Source organism: Elgaria multicarinata, chromosome 3 (genome assembly GCF_023053635.1).
Source record: "Elgaria multicarinata webbii isolate HBS135686 ecotype San Diego chromosome 3, rElgMul1.1.pri, whole genome shotgun sequence".
Taxonomy (NCBI): domain Eukaryota; kingdom Metazoa; phylum Chordata; class Lepidosauria; order Squamata; family Anguidae; genus Elgaria; species Elgaria multicarinata.
The window spans coordinates 9,465,911-9,488,325 of record NC_086173.1 but is presented as its reverse complement, the minus strand read 5'-3'; the positions used below and the strand labels follow the sequence as shown (position 1 = coordinate 9,488,325).

The window sequence follows — 22,415 nt, the reverse complement described above, 5'->3', positions numbered from 1 at the left end:
CTGACAAGGGTTTGATTTGTGCCCCCATTGTCATTCCGCTCAGGAGAGATGTTTCACCGCCTCGCTTGCCCAAATCCAAATACCTTTTTCCCCGCTGCAACTGGCTGGGAATGGAAATCAAGGTTTTGCTCTATTTATCCACGGGGCCTCACCCTAATCATCATTGTAATTAAGTCTCAGGCAGCAGGGAGGTGAAAGTGGGTAGGTAGAGAACAGCACTAACCACCTCGCCTTGGAATTAATCAGCCCCCATCATCTACATTCTTAGCTTAGGGACAGGAACAGCACTGGAGCCAAATCCTGCAGTGAACAGCTGCCCCTAGAGGCAGGAACCAGCACAACCTGAGAATGAATAATATATTTTTTTTCAATGGAGGAAAGGGGTGAATAATCCATGAAGTTCAGAATTAAGGGATACAGGTAGGGCAACTTAAATGACAAAAAGCAAAGCAATGCCTCCGTGAGTAATTCCTGGCCATGGCAGCTTGTACACCATCTGTGACACAAAGTAGAAAAAGGAACCAGGGCAGAAAGTTCACGAGTTGATGATTCATACGTACAATCATAGTTTAAAAATATGTCGTTAATTTTCCATTCCCCGCACATACACATCCACCCTCCACATAACAACTACATGGCTTTTTAGCCCAAGTGTGCAATCCTTTATTCTATAGTTCTGTGTGTCTTGCAATTTAGATTCAAACACTATTTGGGAGGGGGAAAAGAAAGAAATCTAAGCATCTTCAAATTAAGTCGGCACTGCGCACTGTAGCAAAACCAAACATTACATCCCGCTCTCTACAATTTCTTGTTTCGTCTGTTTAGGGTAGGCTGAATAGTGTTCGAATTTAAGAATTCAACGCAAATACTCAGCCTGGCCTTAGTTAATTATGACTAAAGATGGAGCGTCAACATAGACAGATGTGCTATATATAGATGCATATATATTCAAACTCACTTAGGTGATATATGTTTGTTCTATTTGCAGAATATGGGCCAAGAATTTTGGTTACCGCAGTGCAGAATTGGGGGGTGGGGAGGCTCACCAGCCCTTCCCAACCACCAATGATGAAGCTGCCCTGCCAGGTTCGGTCACCTCAACAAGCCATCCTGAAAACAAGCCTCTTGAACAACCCAACAACAAACCATGGCTTCTCATGAAAAATAAGCCACCCTGCGGAATCGGCACTGGGTTCGGATGACACAAGAACCCACCGTGGGTGATCTCCCCTGGTAAGTTGTCATGTCGTGCAAACTAAACCAGAGAGCTGGGCTCTGTAAACACCGTGGACTATCTCACTACAGATCTGATGTGGGAGCACTAGACTCGGGAGTGTTTAAGCCACGTCTCCTCCGCCTGTGCTCAACTTGCATGTTACGAAATGCCGTAAGTCTTCCGTGACCTCCTTTCAAGTGCTGCACCCCTGCAACTTCTCCCCACTCAGAGGAGTGGGGTGAACGCAACAGAAGTAATATCTTCTAATAGGATAATTGGTTGCCGATGTGGGAGGACACATTCTTTCAAGTGACAAAGAACTCCTAGCTTTCTGATTATTGTTGTTGTTATTACTGTATCTGACACTTTTATATAACCCTTCAGAGAGCTTTCAAAGCACTTCACATACATTATCTCACTAATCCTTACGACAACCCACTCACCACCCCACAATTGCTGTAAACTCAATTGCTCGCAAAATCAAACAGGAGGAAGGATACCGGCTACCCTTTGAGGGGCCGCTTTCTCTGACGGTTCTGCCAGCCGGACTTCAAAGCAGAACCAATTTACTCGTTTGACCCAAAGCTGAGACCCGCACAACGGGTGCTCTGCAGGCGGGCGAGATCTGCATCGGCACGTCACAGAGCGAGATGAAAGGCTCCGGAGATTCTCAAGGACACCGCGTCATTGCCACGGCAGCATCGGCCAGCTCTGAGCGGGATAAGCCCTGGTATGTCGGATGGATAAGCAGCACCGAGGGAGACGAGAGAGTTGCCCAACAGAAAGACGCCCCATCGCTTTAGCAGCCGGGAGAGAACTGGAACAGGAAAGAGGCACGGCCCCTCTTCCCTGGGAGTGGGGTGGAGATGAGCCTCAGGTGGACAAGGCAGAGATGCACGCCTGTGTACTCTGTTCACTCCCGCTCTGTGCTGATGTAAACCGTCCAGCCGTGCAGAGTTTAAGGAGCTGGAATGATGGCACAGCATGACTCCTAAAACTTCAGCCTTCAGGCCCAGGCTGAAACCCATTAACCAAAGGCAACAGGCTGCATAGCGATCCAGCAGGATTTCCCTTATGTTCTGAAGGACGCTTTGCTTTCTCTAGGGCTGTGAATGATTCAGGCCTTGGAATTCCGAGGCTGTGGCCGAATCGTGCACCGCCCTAGCTATTTCGTATGTAAATTTATGCAGATTTAACCGAGCAATGAATTGACTGGCAATAATTGGCCACGGAAGTCGCCCCTTGCAGGATTCCTACATTAGTACAACACAGAGTCCCAGCACAGCTGCTAGACGGCCGCTGCACAATAAATACTCTACCGCCCCCAAACAATTCTACCCAACATGCTGAGGGTTCAAAGACCCAACGCTACTGTCACGGCAGTCTTTGGAAGATGCATAGGAGAACTGACTCACCTAGCAGAAGCTAAGTTACATAATAGACTCCCCTCCTGGCATTTATCCTACCAGGAAGAGAAAAAGGGTATTGAAAACATACCTTTATGTCCATCTCAGGGTTGACAAATTCCTTCAGGCAGTCGATGGGACCCATCAGGAAAGGGCAGTGATTGGTGAAGACCTGTCAAGAGTCAGAATGCAAGAAGTGAAGGAAGGGAAGGGAAGAGTTTGTTCTTCATGCCAGCTGCAACGTAAGGACAACTGACTTTCCCATTAGTCCTCTGTCACTCTTATGTGTTTCCATCCAGCATCACCAAAAATAAACCCAAGCAATAGGAACGAACACAATTGCGCAGGGTGCATACGCATGCACAGATGCGCAAAGACTCACCTCTAGAAGGCCCTCCTGTGCCATGGACCGGAACCACAGAATCTCCCCAATGATGGTCATCCTCTTCAGGACATTTTCTGTGGCTGGATGGGAAGAGCACATGTTGATTGGACCTGATTTTTTAGGAGCCACAACAGACCTTTATACAGAGCTTCCTTTATATATAGCATCATAATCTAACCACTTTAGACAGAAACTCCACTCAGGATGGGCAACGCAGTTAGCATTATTTGGGTTCTTAGGCACTGCAACAACAGGATCCCTTATGGTGGTACCTCTTCTAGAACCTGTGTATTGCAGCCAGAGCAAGAAACAGATCTGAGTTACAGCCAACCATTACTTTTTCAGAAATAGAGGTCTTTCATTGCTTCTTTGTCCGGGAATCTTAGCTATTATCTGTTATTTATTTACTTACTGGCTACATCTGTACCTCCCAATAGCCAAAGCTCGCTGACCAGTTCATGAAGAGTTAAAACCCCAAAATGCAACACGATAAAATATAAAACCTTTAAAAGTTTAAAACAGAATAAAACGAGAGTTAAAAAAAACACAGAGCAAAAGCCAGCAAGTAGTGTAAAGATCTGAAAACACAATAATACATTTAAAACAAAATTCTCTTGGCTTTGGGAAAGAAAAAAGCTCTTCACTCCGTGCTGAAAAGACCACAATGTAGGCACCAGGCGAGCCTCTTTGGGGTGGGCATTCCACAACTGGGGTGCCACCACTAAAAGGCCCTCTCCTTAATAGCTACCTGGAGAAGAGCCTCTGAAGATCTTACTGTCCAGGCAGATACATGCGTTGAAATCTGCCAGTAATTAACATTTTGAGTCTATACTACAGATTTCATGCCCACAAGACTTGCCTAATTTTTTTTAAAAAAAAATCTGTTTCTTTCTCCATGCCCATGCCTCTTAGACCACTGATGTGGCATTTTGGTTAGTCCTACTAAAGGTATTTGCCTAACTGTAGATTTAGAACTTTCCTCCCTGGATTTTGGATTTATTTTTTAAAACTCATGGATCAGCATACCTATCTTTATTTTATTTAATGCGACTCTTCTGGAGGGTTTACTGAACAGTTCGCCCACATATTCAAACCTGTCCTCCTGAACACCTTTGCATATTTGCAGTAGGTTAAAAGGACATTGCTGCTCCCAAGCAGCAAAGTCTTATTTCAACCATTGCTTCAAACATGATGAGCCAAGCGCTCCCTCACTCCAGATTTAGTCCTACTTAACCACTATTCCATTGTTTCTGGGGCAGAAAATGGAAGAACAGGGCTGTGCAGAATCCTTACCTGTTAAACGGGGCAGTAGAGCTGCCATCTGCTCCGGTTGAGAGTAGTTAGAGCGAATCTGAACAAGTACATCCATATTCTCAGTCACTAGTTTCTAGGAGGAAAAATCGATTATTTATTTATTTATTGCATTTCTACACCGCCCAATAGCCATTCACAAAAAAATTAAACCACAAAGTACAACCTAAAGTATAAAACTTAAACCACACTATAAAAACATGCAGAGACTAGGAAAATGATGACGTCTTAACAGGACAGCCCAAAACCAACACTGTTCCTGAAGCTGTGTATAGCCTGGATGTGTGAGGTCAAGGGGTACCCACCACCACACCAAGGGCTTTTCTACACAAGGCTGTTAATCCACTGCATCTACTTCCTGTTTTGTCACAGAACATGAGGAGTGTTTCCTTACTTGCTTTCCCACTACATAACCTCTAGGTGGCACTGTGGTATAGTGGAATAGTGTAAGTACACAAGTGAAAAAAGGAGTTCCTTTGCCACCTTTTCTATGCTCTTAAAAAAATTTGTCAAAAGTGCTGGTTAGTCACAGAAGTGAAACTTGAGGGTCATGACATCATCTAAACAACTTGTAAACAACTGTGAGTAGGAAATCATGAATGCATGATAAATGCCTTGTGTAAAAAAGCCCTGAGGCTCTGGGAGGCAAGGTAGGGGGGTATATGCTGGCAGAAGAGGGTGAAGGAGTTGGGAGCTGTTTCAAGTGGGCAACCAAAGAGTGAGCAGCAGCTATGCCTTCCCAGCAGGAGGGAGCCTGGTACTACCGGGCTGAATCTCCAAATACTCCCCAGCCAAGAGAAGAGACTATGGCCTGCTTGGGGGTATAAAAGGCCCACTCAAAACAAGCAAGATCCTCTCACAAGTATGGAAGTGGCGGGGTGGCGGCGGAAGAGGAAATGGGCGTGGCTTGAAGAGCTGTTATGAGAAAATGATAGGCTGAAAAGAAGGGCCTTCTGAGCTTCTCCCAGACTCAAAGGTAGCCTGGAGACTGGGATGAGAAGGTGCATGGTTGCTAGACAAACCCCCTCCCCTCCCCTCCCTTGGCTTTGCCAACCTGGTTTATTCAGCAAAGTTGGAGAGAGAGTCTTAAGGGTTCCACCAAAAGGGCGTAGCATGCCACCTCACCACACTGCACAGCGGGACAGCATTTCCATCAGTACTTGCACTGGGTTTGTGGCTGTCCAGGGGCCCGTCTACACTTGTCTAGATGAAATGTAACAAGTTGGCAGAGATGACGTCAGCAGTCACGTGATGCTGTTGTTGTTACGTTTCTTCTGACTTTTAAAACCGTTCCACTTTCTGTTAAAATCGTTTTAAAACTAACAATGTGCCCCAACCTTTCGTTGTATTCAATGCCGTCTTTCAAAGTCATGTCTCGTGACCATGGTCTTTGCTTCCTGATTAGGACAAGTGAGGGCTTTTCTAGGGGAGGGAGAGCTGGCACAACGCGACGAGGGGGAGGGAGAGGGAGGGCGGTGAAAGAGGGGACAGAGGCTTAATTTTTTTAAAAAACCGCTTATCTTTCGGGGCGCACGTGGCCCCTTTAAGACGCTGCAGGGCTTCCCTCGTCCCTACGCGTCGCCCCGCCTCCCTGCCGGCTTATCCCGGCAGGTCTAGCTCAGAGTCACCGGAAGAAGGAGGTTTACTTCAGAGCCGGTATGAGCATAATGAAGAACGTTCTAAAGAAGAGTGTGCCGGGGTAAAACGATAGAAGAAAAGGTATTTCGATTGACTGGGCTCAAGTTGCATTTTGTAACGTAGCAAGGGAGGACGCAACAATGCACTTAAACAACCGTGTAATGAATAGTGTAGATCCTGCCCTGGTCATGTGGCTCAGGTGTGCATGACAATGGAGGAACCGATACGGGAAAGTGTAGCACAATGCACAGGTATTTGGTTGGTTCTGTGGGCATATTTCAGCTAGCACAGATAAAGACCTAGAGCGCCAGCAGAGAAGTGTTTTCTTGCACGCTTGTTACTGGGCACTCGCGGATTTTCACGGGCCCTTCTCACGACATTGCCTGCCTGCCTCCCACCCCTTCTAGCCTTCTTCGCGGCACAAAAAAACACCCCATCAAGTCTGGCTTATTTTTAAAGACGGAAGTTGCCACTAACTCCTGCTGTGTGCAGGAGAAGCTGCGCGATCAAAACGGCCCACCACATGGGCCACGTGCACGTTGTTTACTTCCTCTTTCAAAAGAAGACATAATGAGGGACAAAAGCGCAAGCGGAGAAGCGATGGTAAGCAAACACATTTTTCCCCTGTGTGATGACTCTTAGAGAAGATCACCCAGAGAACAAGTAATCCTGGTCCAATCTGCACATCCCTCACCAAGAGAATTTCTAGCGCCTGGCCCCTCTGTTCTAGTCAATGCCCCTCTTCTACTATGCATAGTCTGTTCTGGGGGTATGCTGAAAGAGATCAAATCCTAGAACTTTCTCAGTCCCCTCCTGGCCTCATACCTTCAGCTCCACCATCTGCGAGGTGATGTGCCACATGAGGTTATCGCTCAGGAACTTCATTCCATAGGGACCGAGCAGCTCAGCCAATGCGCGCATCTCTGCACAGGAAAGCAAAGGTAGAATTTGGTCCTTTTAGAAAGCCCACAGTATCATCTGCATACAAGGGGTGGCCATGGTTCGCAAAAATTAAAACCAATCCAGCATAAAGCACCATACAAAATGTAAAAGCATAAAACGGCCGTATAAAAGTACAGCCAAAATAAAACTGAGCAGCAATGCCTATATGCCTTCCGGTCGGAATTCAAATGTTGGGAATGACATTTAAAGCCCTAAATGGCTTGGGACCTCGATACTTGAGGGAGCGCCTCGCCTTATATATGCCTGCCCAAGACTTGAGATCTGTTGGAGGAGCCCTTCTTCGCATCCCACCAACGCAACACATACGCTATGAGGGGACATGGGAGAGGCCTTCTCTGTTGTGGCACCCCGACTGTGGAATGCCCTCCCCTTGGAGGCCCGACTGGCGCCAACGCTGACTCTATTCCAGCACCAAGTAAAAACATGGCTTTTTAACAAAGGTTTTAATGGTTAAATTCACCTGGCTTGCACATTGTTTTAACTGTTTTTACTGCTTTAAAATTATATACTGGTTTTAACTTGATTAATGGTTTACTTTGTTTTTAGCTGTGTATATTTATTGTTTTACTTATTTGTTTTATATTGTATGTACGCCACCCTGAGATCCTAGTGATATAGGGTGGGATACAAATGTTTTAAATAAATAAATTTAAAACACCATAGCAGATTTAAAACAGAACTGGACAAAGGTGCTAAAATGTTAAAATGCCTAGGAAAATAAAAAGGTCTTCACTTGGCCCTGGAAAGAGCACAATGTAGATGCCAGGCAAGCCTCTCCAGGGAGCTCATTCCACAGCCAGGGTGCTGCAGCAGAAAAAGCCATTAGCACTGCTCGGCTCTTGACAACCTGGAACCCCTGGCCTTTCTCTTGGTGGGAACATGGGAGAAGCCCTTCTCGGTGGCTGCTCCAAGGCTCTGGTACTCCCTTCCCAGGGAGGCTAGGCTGGATCCCTCCTTGTCATACTTCCGGAGGCTGGGAAAAACTTTCTTGTTCCGGCAGGTCTTTGGGAATAGTCTGGACCTTTGTTAATACGCAGGATTCCTTTGATTTGTCATTTGCTTTTTAATCATCTTAATGTTTTAATACTATAGGTGGCTTAATTGTACTTTTAACTTTTGTATACTTCTATTTATATGTTTTAATTGTATATGTTTTTAAATTTTGTAGCACCGGCTTGAGTCCAACTATTGGGGGGAAAGACAGGAGGAGGAGGAAGATAGGTGCCAAATTCATGAGAAGAGCCGCCACTGCAACCCGGTCCTGTACGTTCCAGACTGGGCGTACCTGAGATATCGGAGAACTCTTCCGCGCTGAAGGTCTGCTCCCCCTCTTTGGGGACACTGACAAAGGCTTGCATTGCTGGCGAAAGGACGATGGAGCCCATGCTTGCTTGGCGTAGCAGTGACTCAAGGTACCTGGAAAGAAGCACCAAGGACAACCTGTTACCACCTAAGCACAACTAAACATTACTTTCCCAAACTGGGGGGCGGGGGCAGATGATGGGGTTGGGAGAAGACTGGAGTCATGGCCATGAGAAAGCCTTCCTAAGAGGGCTTTGGCTCAGAGTAATGACCTCAGTGACTGTCCACATCCACACCGGCCTTACTCTGGCATTGACTTTAAAAGAAAGAAAGAAACACAACTGTGGGGTTACCCCACAATTGATTGTCTTGTATATATCTGAATTAGTATGTCTGGTAAGTAGGGAACATTAGAACTGAGTGGGTGTGGTTTGTGATGTAATAGGTAGGGTGGGGGGAAGGAGTATATAAGGAGAGTGTTGGGAGTTTGTGAGGGATGTGAGTTTGCGGGGTGACAGAGAGAGAGAGAGAGAGAGAGAGATGTTTATTGAATAGTTTGGGTTCTAGGGACTTAGGATTGGTGTGAAGAGAGTGAGGTGGTTGGTGTGTGGAGAGTTTAGATTAGGCAGGATTGGAAGTTATATAATTTTATTTAAAGCTTTTAAATAACAATAAACTTATTATTATTTTGTTAGCTACCAAATACCACGTGTCAGCTTGGCATTATTTACCTGCCTTGCAGTTATTAAACACCTACACCAGATTATACCCACAGTATATTCAGAGATCCTGTATGAAACCTGTTTGCCTCATAGCTAGGGGAAAGGTTTTATTTAACCCTCCCTCAGGTTTTCAAGTGGCGGCACTTGGCCTGAGAAGGGTTTATGTGACGGGCCTAGTGTAAAGGGCTGGTGACGTCACAGCAACCATATCTAGAACTCATGCCCTAGTTCATTTATAGGATTGTGGCTGCTCAGTGGTTAAGGGCCCCTCCTGATGTTTGGGAATACAACTCCCACCATCCCCAGCCAGCATGGTTATTGTGTTGAGAAGCAGTGTGATGTAGTGGTTAGAGACCGGGGTTCTAGTCCCCGGTCAGCCATAAAACTCACTGGGTGACTTCGGGCCAGTGGCTAACTTTCAGCCCAACCTACCTCACAGGGTTTTTGTGAGGGTAAAATGGAGAAGAGGGGGATCATGTGCACTCCTTTGGTATAAACATAAATACAATAAAATAAATAAGTAATAAATAAGCAAACGAACATACAACCCAGCTAGAACGGCCATGTTTTTCTTCAACACATTTGGAAGGGGTACAGCTGGGTTGTGGAAAGCCCTCTATATATGCTCAGAGGAACTCTCTTTGTGAATACTTTAAATAGACCAGCGCTGAGCCTTGACAAGGCTGGTGAGTGACACCGTGCTTACTATGACAATACAGTGGCCCTCCCTATCCTGTCATGCCCCGGCCACGTACCAGTTCGTGTAGAGAGTGGTGAGGGTCTGTTCGCCGTTTGCATCCAGTGACTGGGTCTGCTGCAGAAGCACGCTACGGAGGAGGCGCCCAGTATCCAGCCCCACACGATGCATCAGTGACACCAGAAAAGTGGCGTAGGCTTGCACCCCCGCCAGGACTTCCGAGGGGCGGGCTAACTCCGAGGAGCTTGGGTTCGGCTTTGCCAGCCGCACCAAAGACCTGGGGGCAGGAACGGGGACATGAGCGGCATTTGGAAGTACCCCAGCCAAAAAAGAGAGAGAGAGAGAGAGAGAGAAGAAAACACAGCAAAATGGCAGCACCTCCACACCTGACATCAACTAATCAGTGTCTATCCTTCAAGCCATACTCTCCCCAATGTAGCCTTATGCTATGTAGCTTGAGGGGCTTTCTTAATGAGCCCTGATGGCCAGGTGATGTTCCAGACCCAGAAATGCAGGTCATACCCACTTTCATGGCTGGGCATGAGAACAGGAGGAGGGGAGGGGAAGTGGTGAAAGGTGACGGCAGAAGGAAAACGCGTAAGCCTGAGAGCTCCATCAGACGAGCATTTTCTTGCACGCTCGTTGCTGGGCGCTCAGAGCTTTTTGCAGGTCCCTCTCACATCATCATCTGCCTCTCACCCCTTCGCGCCACAAAAAAACCACCCCAGTAAGTCCGACTTATTTATAAAGACGGACGTTGCCGCTAACTCCTGCTGTGTGCTGGAGAAGCAGCGTGAGCTGAATGGGCCACGTCCACGCCGTTTACTTCCTCTTTCAAAAGAGGAAGTAATGAGGGACAAATGCGCAGGTGGAGAAGCGACACGAAGCAGACATAACTTTCCCCTGTGTGATGACGCTCTGAGTTTTGCAACTGGCTGGCAAGAAGCTGGGATTGCTACAAGGGCTGAACACCATTGCTTTGGGGGAAATGGTGCTGCTTTAAAAAAACTTTGCTCAATTAAACTGCCTGCACTAAACCCAGCTCAGCTCCCCTTCAAAGAAGTCAGAATGCTTACAGCTTTGCTGTGTCCTAGCAAGCTCAGCTCAGGGATCTTAATATTTGCAGTTCACTATTATTATTATTATTATTATTTATTACATTTATATACTGCCCCATAGCCGAAGCTCTCTGGGCGGTTTACAGAAGTTAAAAACAGTGAATATTAAAACCATAAAAAGCATAAAATACAAACAAAAACAGACAATATCCATTTAAAAACAATTATTCTGGGGTTAGTTTAAAAAAACTCAGTATATGCTGTTAAATGCCTGGGAGAAGAGAAAAGTCTTGACCTGGCGCCGAAAGGATAACAACGTTGGCGCCAGGCGAGCCTCGTCAGGGAGATCATTCCACAATTGAGGGGCCACCACTGAAAGGCCCTCTCCCTGGTTGCCATTCTCCAAGCTTCCCTCGGGGTAGGCACCCAGAGGAGGACCTTAGATGTTGAGCGTAGTGTCGGGAGAGGTGTTCCGTCAGATATTGTGGTCCCAAGCCGTATAAGGCTTTATAGGTTAAAACCAGCAGCTTGAATTGGGTTCGGTAACATATAGTCACTTTGTGTACCGAAATTCTGTATTCACTACACTCAAAGTCACGGCAGGCAAATACTCTACAGGCGTTTTGTACTGCAGCTCCCATAATCCCTTAAAATTGGCTCTCCTGGCAAAGACTGATGGGAGATGTAGGCCAAATCATTTGGAGGGCCCCAAGCTGCTTACGCCTGCTCAAAGTGGTTCACACGCAAAGTATTACAAAACCATCAAAAATATAAATATGTCAGCCATACATTGTTATCCATAGTATTTCCATGACAAAGATAATTCAAAACAGGTTGTGGGAGAATCATCAGATGGGGGGAGGAAATCGCATTTTCTTACCATCACTTTCCCCCCCACCCCCCGCTTCTGTCCCATGATACTTCCTCTTTCTTCACACAGGAGAAGAGGAAGTAAACAATGACCACGTGGCCCATTCAGTGGCCATTTTTATTGTGCTGCTTTTCCTGCACACAGCAGGAGATGGTGGCACATTTCATTTCCCGAAAACAGGAAAAAAATGGATTTAAAGGGGTCTATTTTGTGATGGAAAGAAGGCAAAAAGGAGCAGGTGATGCATGGGAGGCAGACGACGAAGTCAAAAGGACCCACAAACATCCGTAAGTGTGGAGTAACGAGCGCGCAATAAAACACTTGTCTGAGGACGCGCAGAATGGATACGTAATTAAAAACACACTCAGTATCAAAATATCCAAACTTCTTACTAACCGGAAGAGACTGAGCTAGCAGAATTAGCCCTTGAAACATGGCTGGGCAATTTCTAGGGGTTGTGAGAACGCATCACTTCCTCCCCCCCAACCCCCACCCTGGAATCCAATGGGGTTTGCAGCCCAAACCTGCTGTAACGGACACCAACAGCAGTAGCAAAAAAACACAGCCATTTTGCAAGAAAACAAGGTACAGGTAGAGTCCACACCTTGTTTGCAAGTGAACTGTGCTCCTGAAAGTCTCCCAGGAGCACAATTCTGCTTGCAAACAAGATGGCAACTCTACGCATGCCTTCTTTACTTGCAAAATGGCTGCGTTTTGCTGATGCAGCAGCGGGGCTGGAAAAAATGGCCATTGAGGGCTGCATGCAGCCCCTGCATCGCCCACTCCTGCCTTTAAAAAGAGAGAAAGGGGGGCAGGGGGCAGTCTTCAGTCCCACAAGTGTCAGGGACAGGATGAAACATCCTCTGACAGATGGCAACTGGCAAAAGCTGTGTTTGTTTATTTGTTTATTTATTTATTTATTGCATTTCTATACCGCCCAATAGCCGAAGCTCTCTGGGCGGTTTACAAAATTCCCTGGCATGGGGGGGGTCAAAGACAGCTGCTACAGCCTGCTCCAAGACTAAAGCTGAGGTCTTTCACTGCTTTGCAAAGCAAGACGAGCTTTGCTAGGTAGCAGATGCTAGGCGGCTCAAACTTTTCAGCCTTCTATTAGGGAGGTTGTGGGCTCTCCCACACTAGAGGCATTCAAGAGGCAGCTGGACAACCATCTGTCAGGGATGCTTTGAGGTGGATTCCTGCATTGAGCAGGGGGTCGGACTCGATGGCCTTGTAGGCCCCTTCCAACTCTGCTCTTCTATGATTCTATGATTCTTGCATGCAGACCTGTAGGAGATGCAGTTGCCAGGATGGAAGCACTCAGTCCACAGAGAAGCAGGTGTATGGGACAGGTGGGAGCACCTGCAAGTTGGGGGGACGGGGGGGGAACTGCCTGCCTTTCATTGTCAGGAGTCGATACCTAACAAAGGTGGGGCCTTACTGATGTGCCACTTCCACACAGACGTTTCTGCCTATCCCAGGCCAGATCTACACCAAGCACACTATGGCCCCATTCAGAAGATGCTTTAAACCACGGCTTTAACCACGGTGGTTAAGCCAGAAAGTCGGGCTGTGTTCAGAAGACACTTTAAACTACGGTTTAACCATGGGGAATAAAGCAAAAAGCCTTATTCACCATGGTTAAAGCCATGGTTTAAGGTGTCTTCTGAACAGGGCCTTTGAAAATGGTATATGAAATGTGTCCCCAACAGTTGTGAAGACTGTTTTAAACCATTCTAAAGCAGTAGCATAGATCCTGCCCCAGTCACACCTACTAGCAAAAGGTGGGGGAAAGGTGTAGCACTGTGTTCCCCAACCTGGTGCCCTCCAGATATCTTGGATAACAAACTCCTATCCTCCCCAACAAGCACAGCAGTGCTGGCTGGGGATGATGGAAATTGCGCTCAACACATCCGGAGGGCACCACGTTGGAAAAGGCTGGTGCAACACATGCATGCACCGCCGTTGTGTCACTTCCCCATGGCCGTTGCGTAGAACGGGCCCGCTGCCGACGCTGTCGCATCACTTCCTCCGTCGCCCCTTCCCTTCTTGTACCTGCTGAGGCGCATCTCCAGCTGACCGCTGAGGTACTCCGCCGGAGTCACGATATGTTCGAAGACGACGAAACTGGCTACTTGGTTCAGGCTCCAACAAAGTTCAGTCAGCGTCAGGTGCAGCTTGTCTAGACTGGTGACGTGCAGTGCGGGGAGGAGGAAAGAAACAGACACTGAGAATGGGACAGAGCCATCAATACCCTTCATTTAGTTCGGGGACAGGGAGCAGGATTAGAAGAGGGACAGCACATCAGGCGAGAACTTGGCCCCCGTCTATACGACAACAGGATTGCTCATTAAATATAGACCCGAATTTTCATTTATTCAAATGTAGGTAAACAGCATCACCCTGCAGCAGCAACACCTACTTATTTCCTGAATTTATTTATTTTTATAGTGAGTTATAAATGCGCACATGCTCATTATCACATCATCGCATATACATAGCTACAGAAGAGAGAGGAGCGAAGCTATAAATTTTATATGCGGAGCGCCTATAACGTTATATGCGGATTCATATAACACACAAACTGGGAGCGGGGGGGGGGGATAGGAACGAGGCAGCAGAACTCGTCTCCTTCATCTGGCTGCCTGTTTCACCCTCTTTCTTTTTGTGAACTACTCAGAGAGCTTTGCATATCAAGCAGTACAGAAATGCAATAAATATATAAATACAAAAATAAATTTGTTTTAAGAAGCTTTCTCTTCAGAGCTCTGCAGAGAAACTCCAAACTAAAATTGGCACAAACGAACCAGGCAGCTGATTGGTGCGAAACCGGGAAATCAGCCAATCACTTTGTCCTATCCTCAAAGCTCCACCCACAAGTCAAAATCCGATTTAACTCCCCCAAAGACACATAGCCATAATGCAGTGCAAACTCAGACGTGATCTAAAAGTCGCGGTAAATCGCGAATGCGAAGATGCACATTATCGGGTTAAAAACCCAGCACTGCGGCGAATGGACGGCTGTGTCATGTAACCTAAAATACGAATATTCGCATTTAGGTTGGGGTAAACAAGCCTTATAGACAAGCCCTTGGTGAGCCAAATCCCAGAAGGGTAGATATAGCGGAGAAGACGTCTCCTTCAGAAGGAAAACCGTTCTCCACCACCTCTGAATGTGTTCATTCAGACAAGATTCTTCATTAGGCGTGTCTTCTATATCTTAATTTTATCCCTTGCCTGTTCTGAAGGCTCTGAGCTTTTCTGCATGAGGCTGTTAATCTGCTACACCTACTTCTGGTTTTGCCACAGAATTGAGATCCGAGCACTGCATGAAGAGCGTTTCCTTTCCTGTTTTTCTGCTATATAACCTATAGGTGGTACTGTGGTGTAGCAGAGTAGTATAAATACACAAGTAAATACATAAATAGGCAGGTTATAAAATGAATAAATAAATAACATTTTTATTTATTTATTGTGTTTCTATATCGCCCAATAGCCGAAGCTCTTAAATAAATAAATAAATCCTTTTCACCATTTTTCCTAACCAAATCCTCCCAGTTCCTGAGCTGCTGTTAGCTTCGCTTGTAGGAAACAAATGTATCTGCATCTCGCCTGCCTTTTTTCTTCACTGGGACTAGAAGGAGCTTGGGAGGAGCTTAGAAGGAGCAATTTCAAGCAGAGAAATGATCTGTACAAGAACCACTGCTCCAATCAAAATTGGAGTCCCCCGTGGTTGCTCTTAAGTGAAAATACGCGTGCACACACAACATTAGAAAATGTGATCACAGACCTCCAACACCATGGCCCCACTCAGAAGACACCTTAAACCATGGCTTTAACCACGGTGCTTAAGCCAGAATGCCGGGCCGTGTTCAGAAGGCACTTTAAACCATGGTTTAAGGTGTCTTCTGAATGGGGCCCATGTCAGTTTTAGCCCAAATAATTCACACACACAGGATTGCTACGGAAGAACTAGCATGGTGGTATTTTCTTGCCAGCCAAAAGACAATCCCTAAGAGTGTGTGTGGTCACATAACATCAGATGTTTATCTCAACCTTGGCCGACAGGTTGTTTTAAAACTGAACTGTGGGGCTCAAAGGTATCTGGAATGTCATTAGCTCAATCCTGTTGGTATGAAGAAACACAGCCCACTCAACCCGCGCAGGCTCGTGGCCCTTACTTGGTGACCAAGCTGCGGTCCTTTCGGTGACTCTCCGCACCAGGCTTGTCCCTCTCCGGCTCTCCTTTCTTGGACGAGGCTTTTTGGGCTCTCTTGTTCCGGGCCTTGCTGATGGTGGCAGCACAGTGCTTGGGCAAGAGCTGGGGATAGGAAAGATGCAAGGGTGTCACGTTGTGTGTCAAGGCAGGCTGTGTGACAAGCACAATGGTAGCGGGGTGGGGGGGGAATTGGGGGGCAGGGGGAGATCACGATTTCAAGGACAAGGCTTGCTTCGACAGCCAGGTTTGGAAAACCAGGTGCGATGAAACCGAACCAACCACAGACACCAGGTAGCTCTGCAAGCCAGTCATTCGGATCAAACCTCGGTATCCTCTCTCCCCAACAGCTGTCCTGTTCCTTTGGCGGCATCCAGTAGGCCCCAAATAGCGGCATGTTGCTGGATGATATGAAATTGCTCAGGCACAGCAGTCCCATTCCACAGACACACACCGACCCTGTTCAGACCACACACTAAGCCATGGCGGTTAAACATTTTGAGCTAAACATTATGGCTTAGTGTGTCGTGTGAACCATTCCTATCCATGGTGGCTACTTAACCATGGTTTAAACATGCTCACTAACCCTTTGCTGCAGAAGGGTTAGCGGCCTAACTATGGCTTAGTGTGTCATCTGAACAGGCCCATCGGTTTCCTTTCTGAAAGGCTCAGTGGGTGGGTATCATTTGGCTTTAGGATTTGATATATCCTTTAGGTGTGAAGAGCAGCAGCAGCACCAGAGCGGCGGGGAGGGAATGTTTCCATGGATTCATTCATTCCATGCTACTGCTGTCATATTTCAAGTTCCCCCGGCCGTATGGCCAACCATGCTGGCCCTTACCACTGGATCCCTTGCCTCTAAACCCAGCCATGCAATGACTATACGGTAAGGATCTGTGCAGCTGGGGCTGACCACATAGATAGCAGGCTTTTCCACATTACAGCAGCACTGTGAGATGAGCCTGTGGAATAGCAAGTCACATGCTGCCGCTGTTACAGATGAAGGAGACTGGACTGATACCCGTATTTGAGGGTAAGCGGGGAGGGGGATCTTAAGCCTAACTGGCAAGAGAACCTGAGCCCCCTGCATGCCCCCTACCCAACCCACCTGGCTGCCTGTTTTTCCTCTATATCAGGGGTAGGCAACCAGACAAGCCTTTATTCTATGCAGCACCTTTTGTTATAACGATGGGGCATAAAGGGACAGCATGTGTATTGTAAAGCAGGCGAGCGCAATTGCCCTTTGTGCATTCTGTGCATAGGGACACACTGCATCTCTCCAAGAGGGAGGGGCAGGATTCTCCGTGTCAAGGAAGGGGCGGGTTTTGCCCCTCTCCATCTATTCTAGACTGCGGTCCATTCTCTTTTCCCCCACAGAAAGTACTGCGAGAAATGGAGACCCAAGGCTGCTTCTATCACCATAGCCCCATCAAGGTTCCATTCTTTGGTTCTGCCAAAATGTGAGCAAAAGACTGCAGCCAGAATCTGGGGGAGTTGTATACGATTTTAACTCTGCTCGGAAGTCTTGCATTAATGTTCCAGAAGAGACCCGATCACCCACCGACTATTCCCAAGTCGGAGCCTTCACACATCAATCTGCCCCCCGCCCCACCTCACAGACCAACCACCGAAACCAGACGACAGTGTCCTGAAGCAGACAAGCAGGACCATGCAAGGCACCACATGCAGTGACTCCTGCCAAAGACGAGTCAGGCCAGCCATTTCCAGCACAAGGCATTTGGCAGTATCCAAAACGAGGTGTACCCACCTGGCCTCCCCTCCTCTTCTTCAGTTTTGGTCAACCAACATTTCTAAGCTCAACGTGTCCTGTGTTAGGCACAGGCTTGGAGGCTGAACTGGCCACCGGAGTCCTCCCACCTTCCCATTTTATTTATTTTATTTTATTTTATTTTATTTATTAAATTTATATACCGCCCCACAGCCAAAGCTCTCTGGGCAGTTTACAAAAGTTAAAACCAGTGAACATTAAAAAGTATACAAAATTTTAAACCATCAAAAATATAAAAACCACAGTATAAAACAACAGTATCCATTTAAACAACAACAGTTCTGGGGTCCATTAAAAAACAAACAAACTTAGCATATGTTGTTAAATGCTGTTAAATGCCTGGGAGAAGAGAAAAGTCTTGACCTGGCGCCGAAAAGATAACAATGTTGGCGCCAGGCGAGCCTCATCGGGGAGATCATTCCATAATTGGGGGGCCACCACTGAAAAGGCCCTCTCCCTTGTTGCCATCCTCCAAGCTTCCCTTGGAGTAGGCACCCGGAGGAGGACCTTAGATGTTGAACACAGTGTACAGGTAGGTTCATGTCGGGAGAGGCGTTCCGTCAGGTATTGTGGTCCCAAGCCGTGTAAGGCTTTATAGGTTAAAAACAGCATCTGCCCCCATCTGTTTGCACCCTGATTTTCAGCAGCCAGAATACTTGCAATCCGACTAGCCTGGGCCCCACTGAATGGCTTCTATGCCTCTGCTCCCTTTGTCTGCTTCCAATGCCCACTGCCCAGCACCCTGAAAGAATTGGCTCCCTACCTGCTCGCTCAACTTGCACTGTTCAGCGGAGGCATCCAAGATGCACGTGCAAGCGTGGCGGGACATCTCCTCCAGGAAGCTGTTGCACAGTCCCAAGGCGCAGCTCCGCAGATGAGGGAACTGGAGTGGGGAACGGAAGACACACCTGAGATGCCATCCTGATCATTTGTGCACCTCCCTTTCAGAGGTGGAAGGCGCCACGGGTTTACTTATTCAATTGAAATCCCACCTTTCCGCAAAAAAAGTGGGGGGAGCGCTTAAGGCAGCCAAATCTGAATTTGAAATGTTGGGCCTGTCCAGACAACATGCTAAGCCATGGTTAGGCTGCTCACCCTTCCGCAGCAAATGGTTAGTGAGCGTGTTTAAATCACGGTTTATGCAGCCACCACGGTTAGGAATGGTTCACACACTCCGCTAAACCATAATGTTTAGGTTAAAATGCTTAACCCCCGTGGCTTAAGAGTGTCATCTGAAAAGGGTCAAAATCTTCATTAAAACATAACAGAAAAACAAATTAAAAACACAAACAATAAAAGTAATAAACAGTACCAATCCATTAAAAAAAAACCTTCCAGCAACTGAACTGTTTGAATAAAAGCACAGACAACAGAGAAAGGGCTTAACCTGGCCTCCCCCAGCCAGGAGTTCCAAACTCTATTCTAGTTCATTGTCACAAGACACGGACAAAAGGATGGTTTTGTAAAGCAGAAAAGCCCATCATACGACAGGTGCAGAGGAGCAGTCTGGTGAGGAGGTTAGTTGGGTTTTGGCCCTTCTGCTAGGCTGGAAGCTCCTGGCAGTGAGCTTTCTTCGGAACTTGGAACTCCCATAGAAGGCCGCAGTTCCAAGAAACGTCACTAGATGGCGCCAGAGGGCAAAAATTATAACTGGTGAGGAGGAGCACTCTGGCATTTTATATATAAGATAGCAAAAAAAGCCCGTCATACGACAGGTGTAGAGAAGTAGTCTGGTGAGGAGGTTAGTGGGTTTTGGCCCCTCTGCTAGGCTGGAAGCTCCTGGCAGTGAGCTTTCTTTGGAACTTGGAACTCCCATAGAAGGCCGCAGTTCCAAGAAACGTCGCTAGATGGCGCCAGAGGGCAAAAATTATAACTGGTGAGGAGGAGCACTCTGGCATTTTATATATAAGATAGCAAAAAAAGCCCGTCATACGACAGGTGTAGAGAAGCAGTCTGGTGAGGAGGTTAGTGGGTTTTGGCCCCTCTGCTAGGCTGGAAGCTCCTGGCAGTGAGCTTTCTTCGGAACTTGGAACTCCCATAGAAGGCCGCAGTTCCAAGAAACGTCGCTAGATGGCGCCAGAGGGCAAAACCTAGAAGTGGCTTGGAGGAGCCCTCTGGCCTTCTATCTTGGAACTTCCCTAGATGGCAGTTATTTTTCTTGGATCTTCCATAGAAGGCCCTGCGAGCTCAGAATTTTTAAACATGCAAATAGGAGAGAAGGCAGAGGCAGTGGATTGGCCTACTGGTTGGCGATGTCACATCACCAACCAGTAGGCCAGTCCACTGCCTCTGCCTTCTCTCCTATTTGCATAAGTGGCTTGGAGGAGGCCTCTGGGCTTTTATATAGACAGATAGATAATGCAGAACAAAGTATTCGGTGGAGATAAAATACGCACAACTAACTGCTTTGCATAATTCACAGAGGCCAGATAATTCTGTTTTTAGTGTTACAGTATTTGGATTACCCTGATGCAGATTATTATTATTATTATTATTATTATTATTATTATTATTATTATTATCTTTTTCTCGCTCATGGCGGTTTTTCTAGACGGACATGACGAGCATTGCCAAGCTGTCTTTTACAGATTCAGGAATTTCCTGACAGTTGAGCATGTTTTAATTATGACTGCTTTCTAGATGGCGGTTTGGATGTATTCAGTTTCTGAAGGTTTTCTGTATAGTTTTTTGATGTGATGCCGGTGACTGATGTGACTAACGGAATAATTGTGACCTTTTCCTGTTGCCATAGTTCTTTGACTTCTATGGCCGGTGGTGTATATTTTTCTCTCTTTTCCTCTTCCTTTTCAACAACATTTTTGTCACTCGGTATTGCCATGTCGATGACGTATGTGTGTTTTTCTTTTTTGTCTATGACTGTTATGTCTGGTCGGTTGCAAGGTATTGTTTTACCAGTATGAATTGTTCTGTCCCAGTATTTTACGATCTGCATTTTCCAAGATTGTTTCGGTTGAGTATGTATAGTATGGTGTAGTTTGTTTGATAAGGTTGAATTTGATGGCCAGTTGTTGGTGAATTATTTTTGCAACTGGATGATGATGATGATGATGATGAAAGAGTACCCACAATCCAGACTACATAGAAGTACAGAAAAGCCAAATTTAAGATGTAGCCCAGTAAGGGCACCCATCTGCAATGATTTCAGCTATCAGGGGAGTTCCTTATCTCTTTAGCTCCAACTGCTTCTCCACCACCACCCTTCCCTATAGTGGTCAAATACATACACACCTCCTCAGGGCACAAGGGATGGGAGGCACAGCTAAAGTCAGCACTCAGAAGTGGGAACGCAATGGCGTAGCGCAACATGGATGGTTCCTCCATGGTAGATGCAAATAACTTCTCCAAGAGGCGCACATAGAAGCTGTCCAAGGAAAGGAGACATCAGGAATCATAGCAAATGGGAGCAACCCGGTGCTTCTGTATATGTTTGTGCACCAATATGAATGTAAGGATTTTAAGAAACTAAGAGCTGATTCTTAAAATAAAAATGCCTGACCTGTGCCATCCGTTGTTGTAGTTTTTACTTTTATTTATTGAATAGACTTTTAAACTGCCATTCAGGAGGAATGATCTACTCACGGCAGTTTACAATAGCTGGTAGTTTTCCTACATTTGCCCCTGAAGAAGTGGCTATTCAATTTCCATCATGGGCTGATAACTTGAGACTGAGACAGCCACTGAATTGGGCCAGTCACTGACTCTCAGCGTAACCTACCTCACAGGGTTATTGTGAGGATAAAATGGGGAGGAGGAGGAGGACTATGTAAGCTGCCTTGGATTCCTTGCAAGTGGAAAAAAGTCAGGCTATAAATGTAATAACAACAACAACAACCCTTTTACCCAGGGACTCAGACTGTAGGGCAGCCTTCCTCAACCTGGGGCGCTCCAGATGTGTTGGACTGCATCTCCCAGCTGGCTGGGGCATTCTGGGAGTTGTAGTCCAACACATCTGGAGCGCCCCAGGTTGAGGAAGGCTGCTGAAGGGGCTTTCTTTTCCAGCCATCTCTTTAAAAAATCCAAAGTTCATAAAGTAAACATACAAACCCAAATTGGACAACTATGCAAATTAAACACATTGATTGAAAACTACTGGTGCTGTTCTGCTACTGCCCTACACATCCTGCCAGGATGCCTATCTTCTGAGAGCCAACAGGCTCCCAGTATCCCCCCAACTCTGCTCTAACGCCAGTATTGCCTTCCCCTTTGCCAAGTACACACCAGAATATAGAGAGGTCGGATGTCTCCACTATCAGCTCTTCCACGGAGTCCAGCATCTTAGTATGAAAGACGATGAGATTCATCACCTTGGCAATGTCGTGGTTCTCTCGCAGCTGCAACGGGGCCTTCGTGACGCTGGTGTATGCCTGGAGGAAGAAAGAACCCATTCTCATCAGCCCTAAATACTTAGAGTAGGACAGGACTGCTATAAACTGCAGGGTGATAGGGCCAGTGCACATACACAGCTACATCATTTGGTTACTCAACACTCACTGAATGTCTAAACTGTCTCAACTGAGCAGTACTGCACTTTGAGAGTTCAAAAGTAATTAGTCTTTGATGGCTCATTCACACACCTGCAAGTTATCACTAGAAGCTACAGTCAACTAGTGGTGAATGTGCGGCCCGAACTCTCCCCTGGACAGCTAGGAAGAATCAGGGGCTTTTTAAAAGGAGCAATTTATAGCACACTCATGACTGGCCACTCACGGAAGTTTACAGGTCATTTTGATGATCCTTCCCTTGTATATGCCGCTTAAAAATAAAGCTTGGAAAACCTGATTCTTCTGAAATATCCTGATTCTTCCTGCTGTGGGCAGTCGAAG

The 22,415-nt window shown here is 46.7% G+C and overlaps 1 protein-coding gene across 1 annotated transcript in view; it reads right to left on the bottom strand.

The window, feature by feature from the left end:
- NCKAP1L (NCK associated protein 1 like) overlaps positions 1 to 22,415 on the bottom strand; it is an 88,306-nt gene that overhangs the window by 29,892 nt on the left and 35,999 nt on the right. Inside the window, exons 16-26 of the mRNA XM_063119255.1 lie at positions 21,811 to 21,956; positions 20,821 to 20,953; positions 18,335 to 18,454; positions 15,748 to 15,887; positions 13,622 to 13,753; positions 9,699 to 9,917; positions 8,205 to 8,335; positions 6,782 to 6,879; positions 4,301 to 4,394; positions 3,005 to 3,087; positions 2,714 to 2,794 (exon numbers count right to left, since the gene is read on the bottom strand). Coding sequence (XP_062975325.1) covers positions 2,714 to 2,794; positions 3,005 to 3,087; positions 4,301 to 4,394; positions 6,782 to 6,879; positions 8,205 to 8,335; positions 9,699 to 9,917; positions 13,622 to 13,753; positions 15,748 to 15,887; positions 18,335 to 18,454; positions 20,821 to 20,953; positions 21,811 to 21,956 — 1,377 coding nt within the window. The remainder of the gene's footprint in view (positions 1 to 2,713; positions 2,795 to 3,004; positions 3,088 to 4,300; positions 4,395 to 6,781; positions 6,880 to 8,204; positions 8,336 to 9,698; positions 9,918 to 13,621; positions 13,754 to 15,747; positions 15,888 to 18,334; positions 18,455 to 20,820; positions 20,954 to 21,810; positions 21,957 to 22,415) is intronic.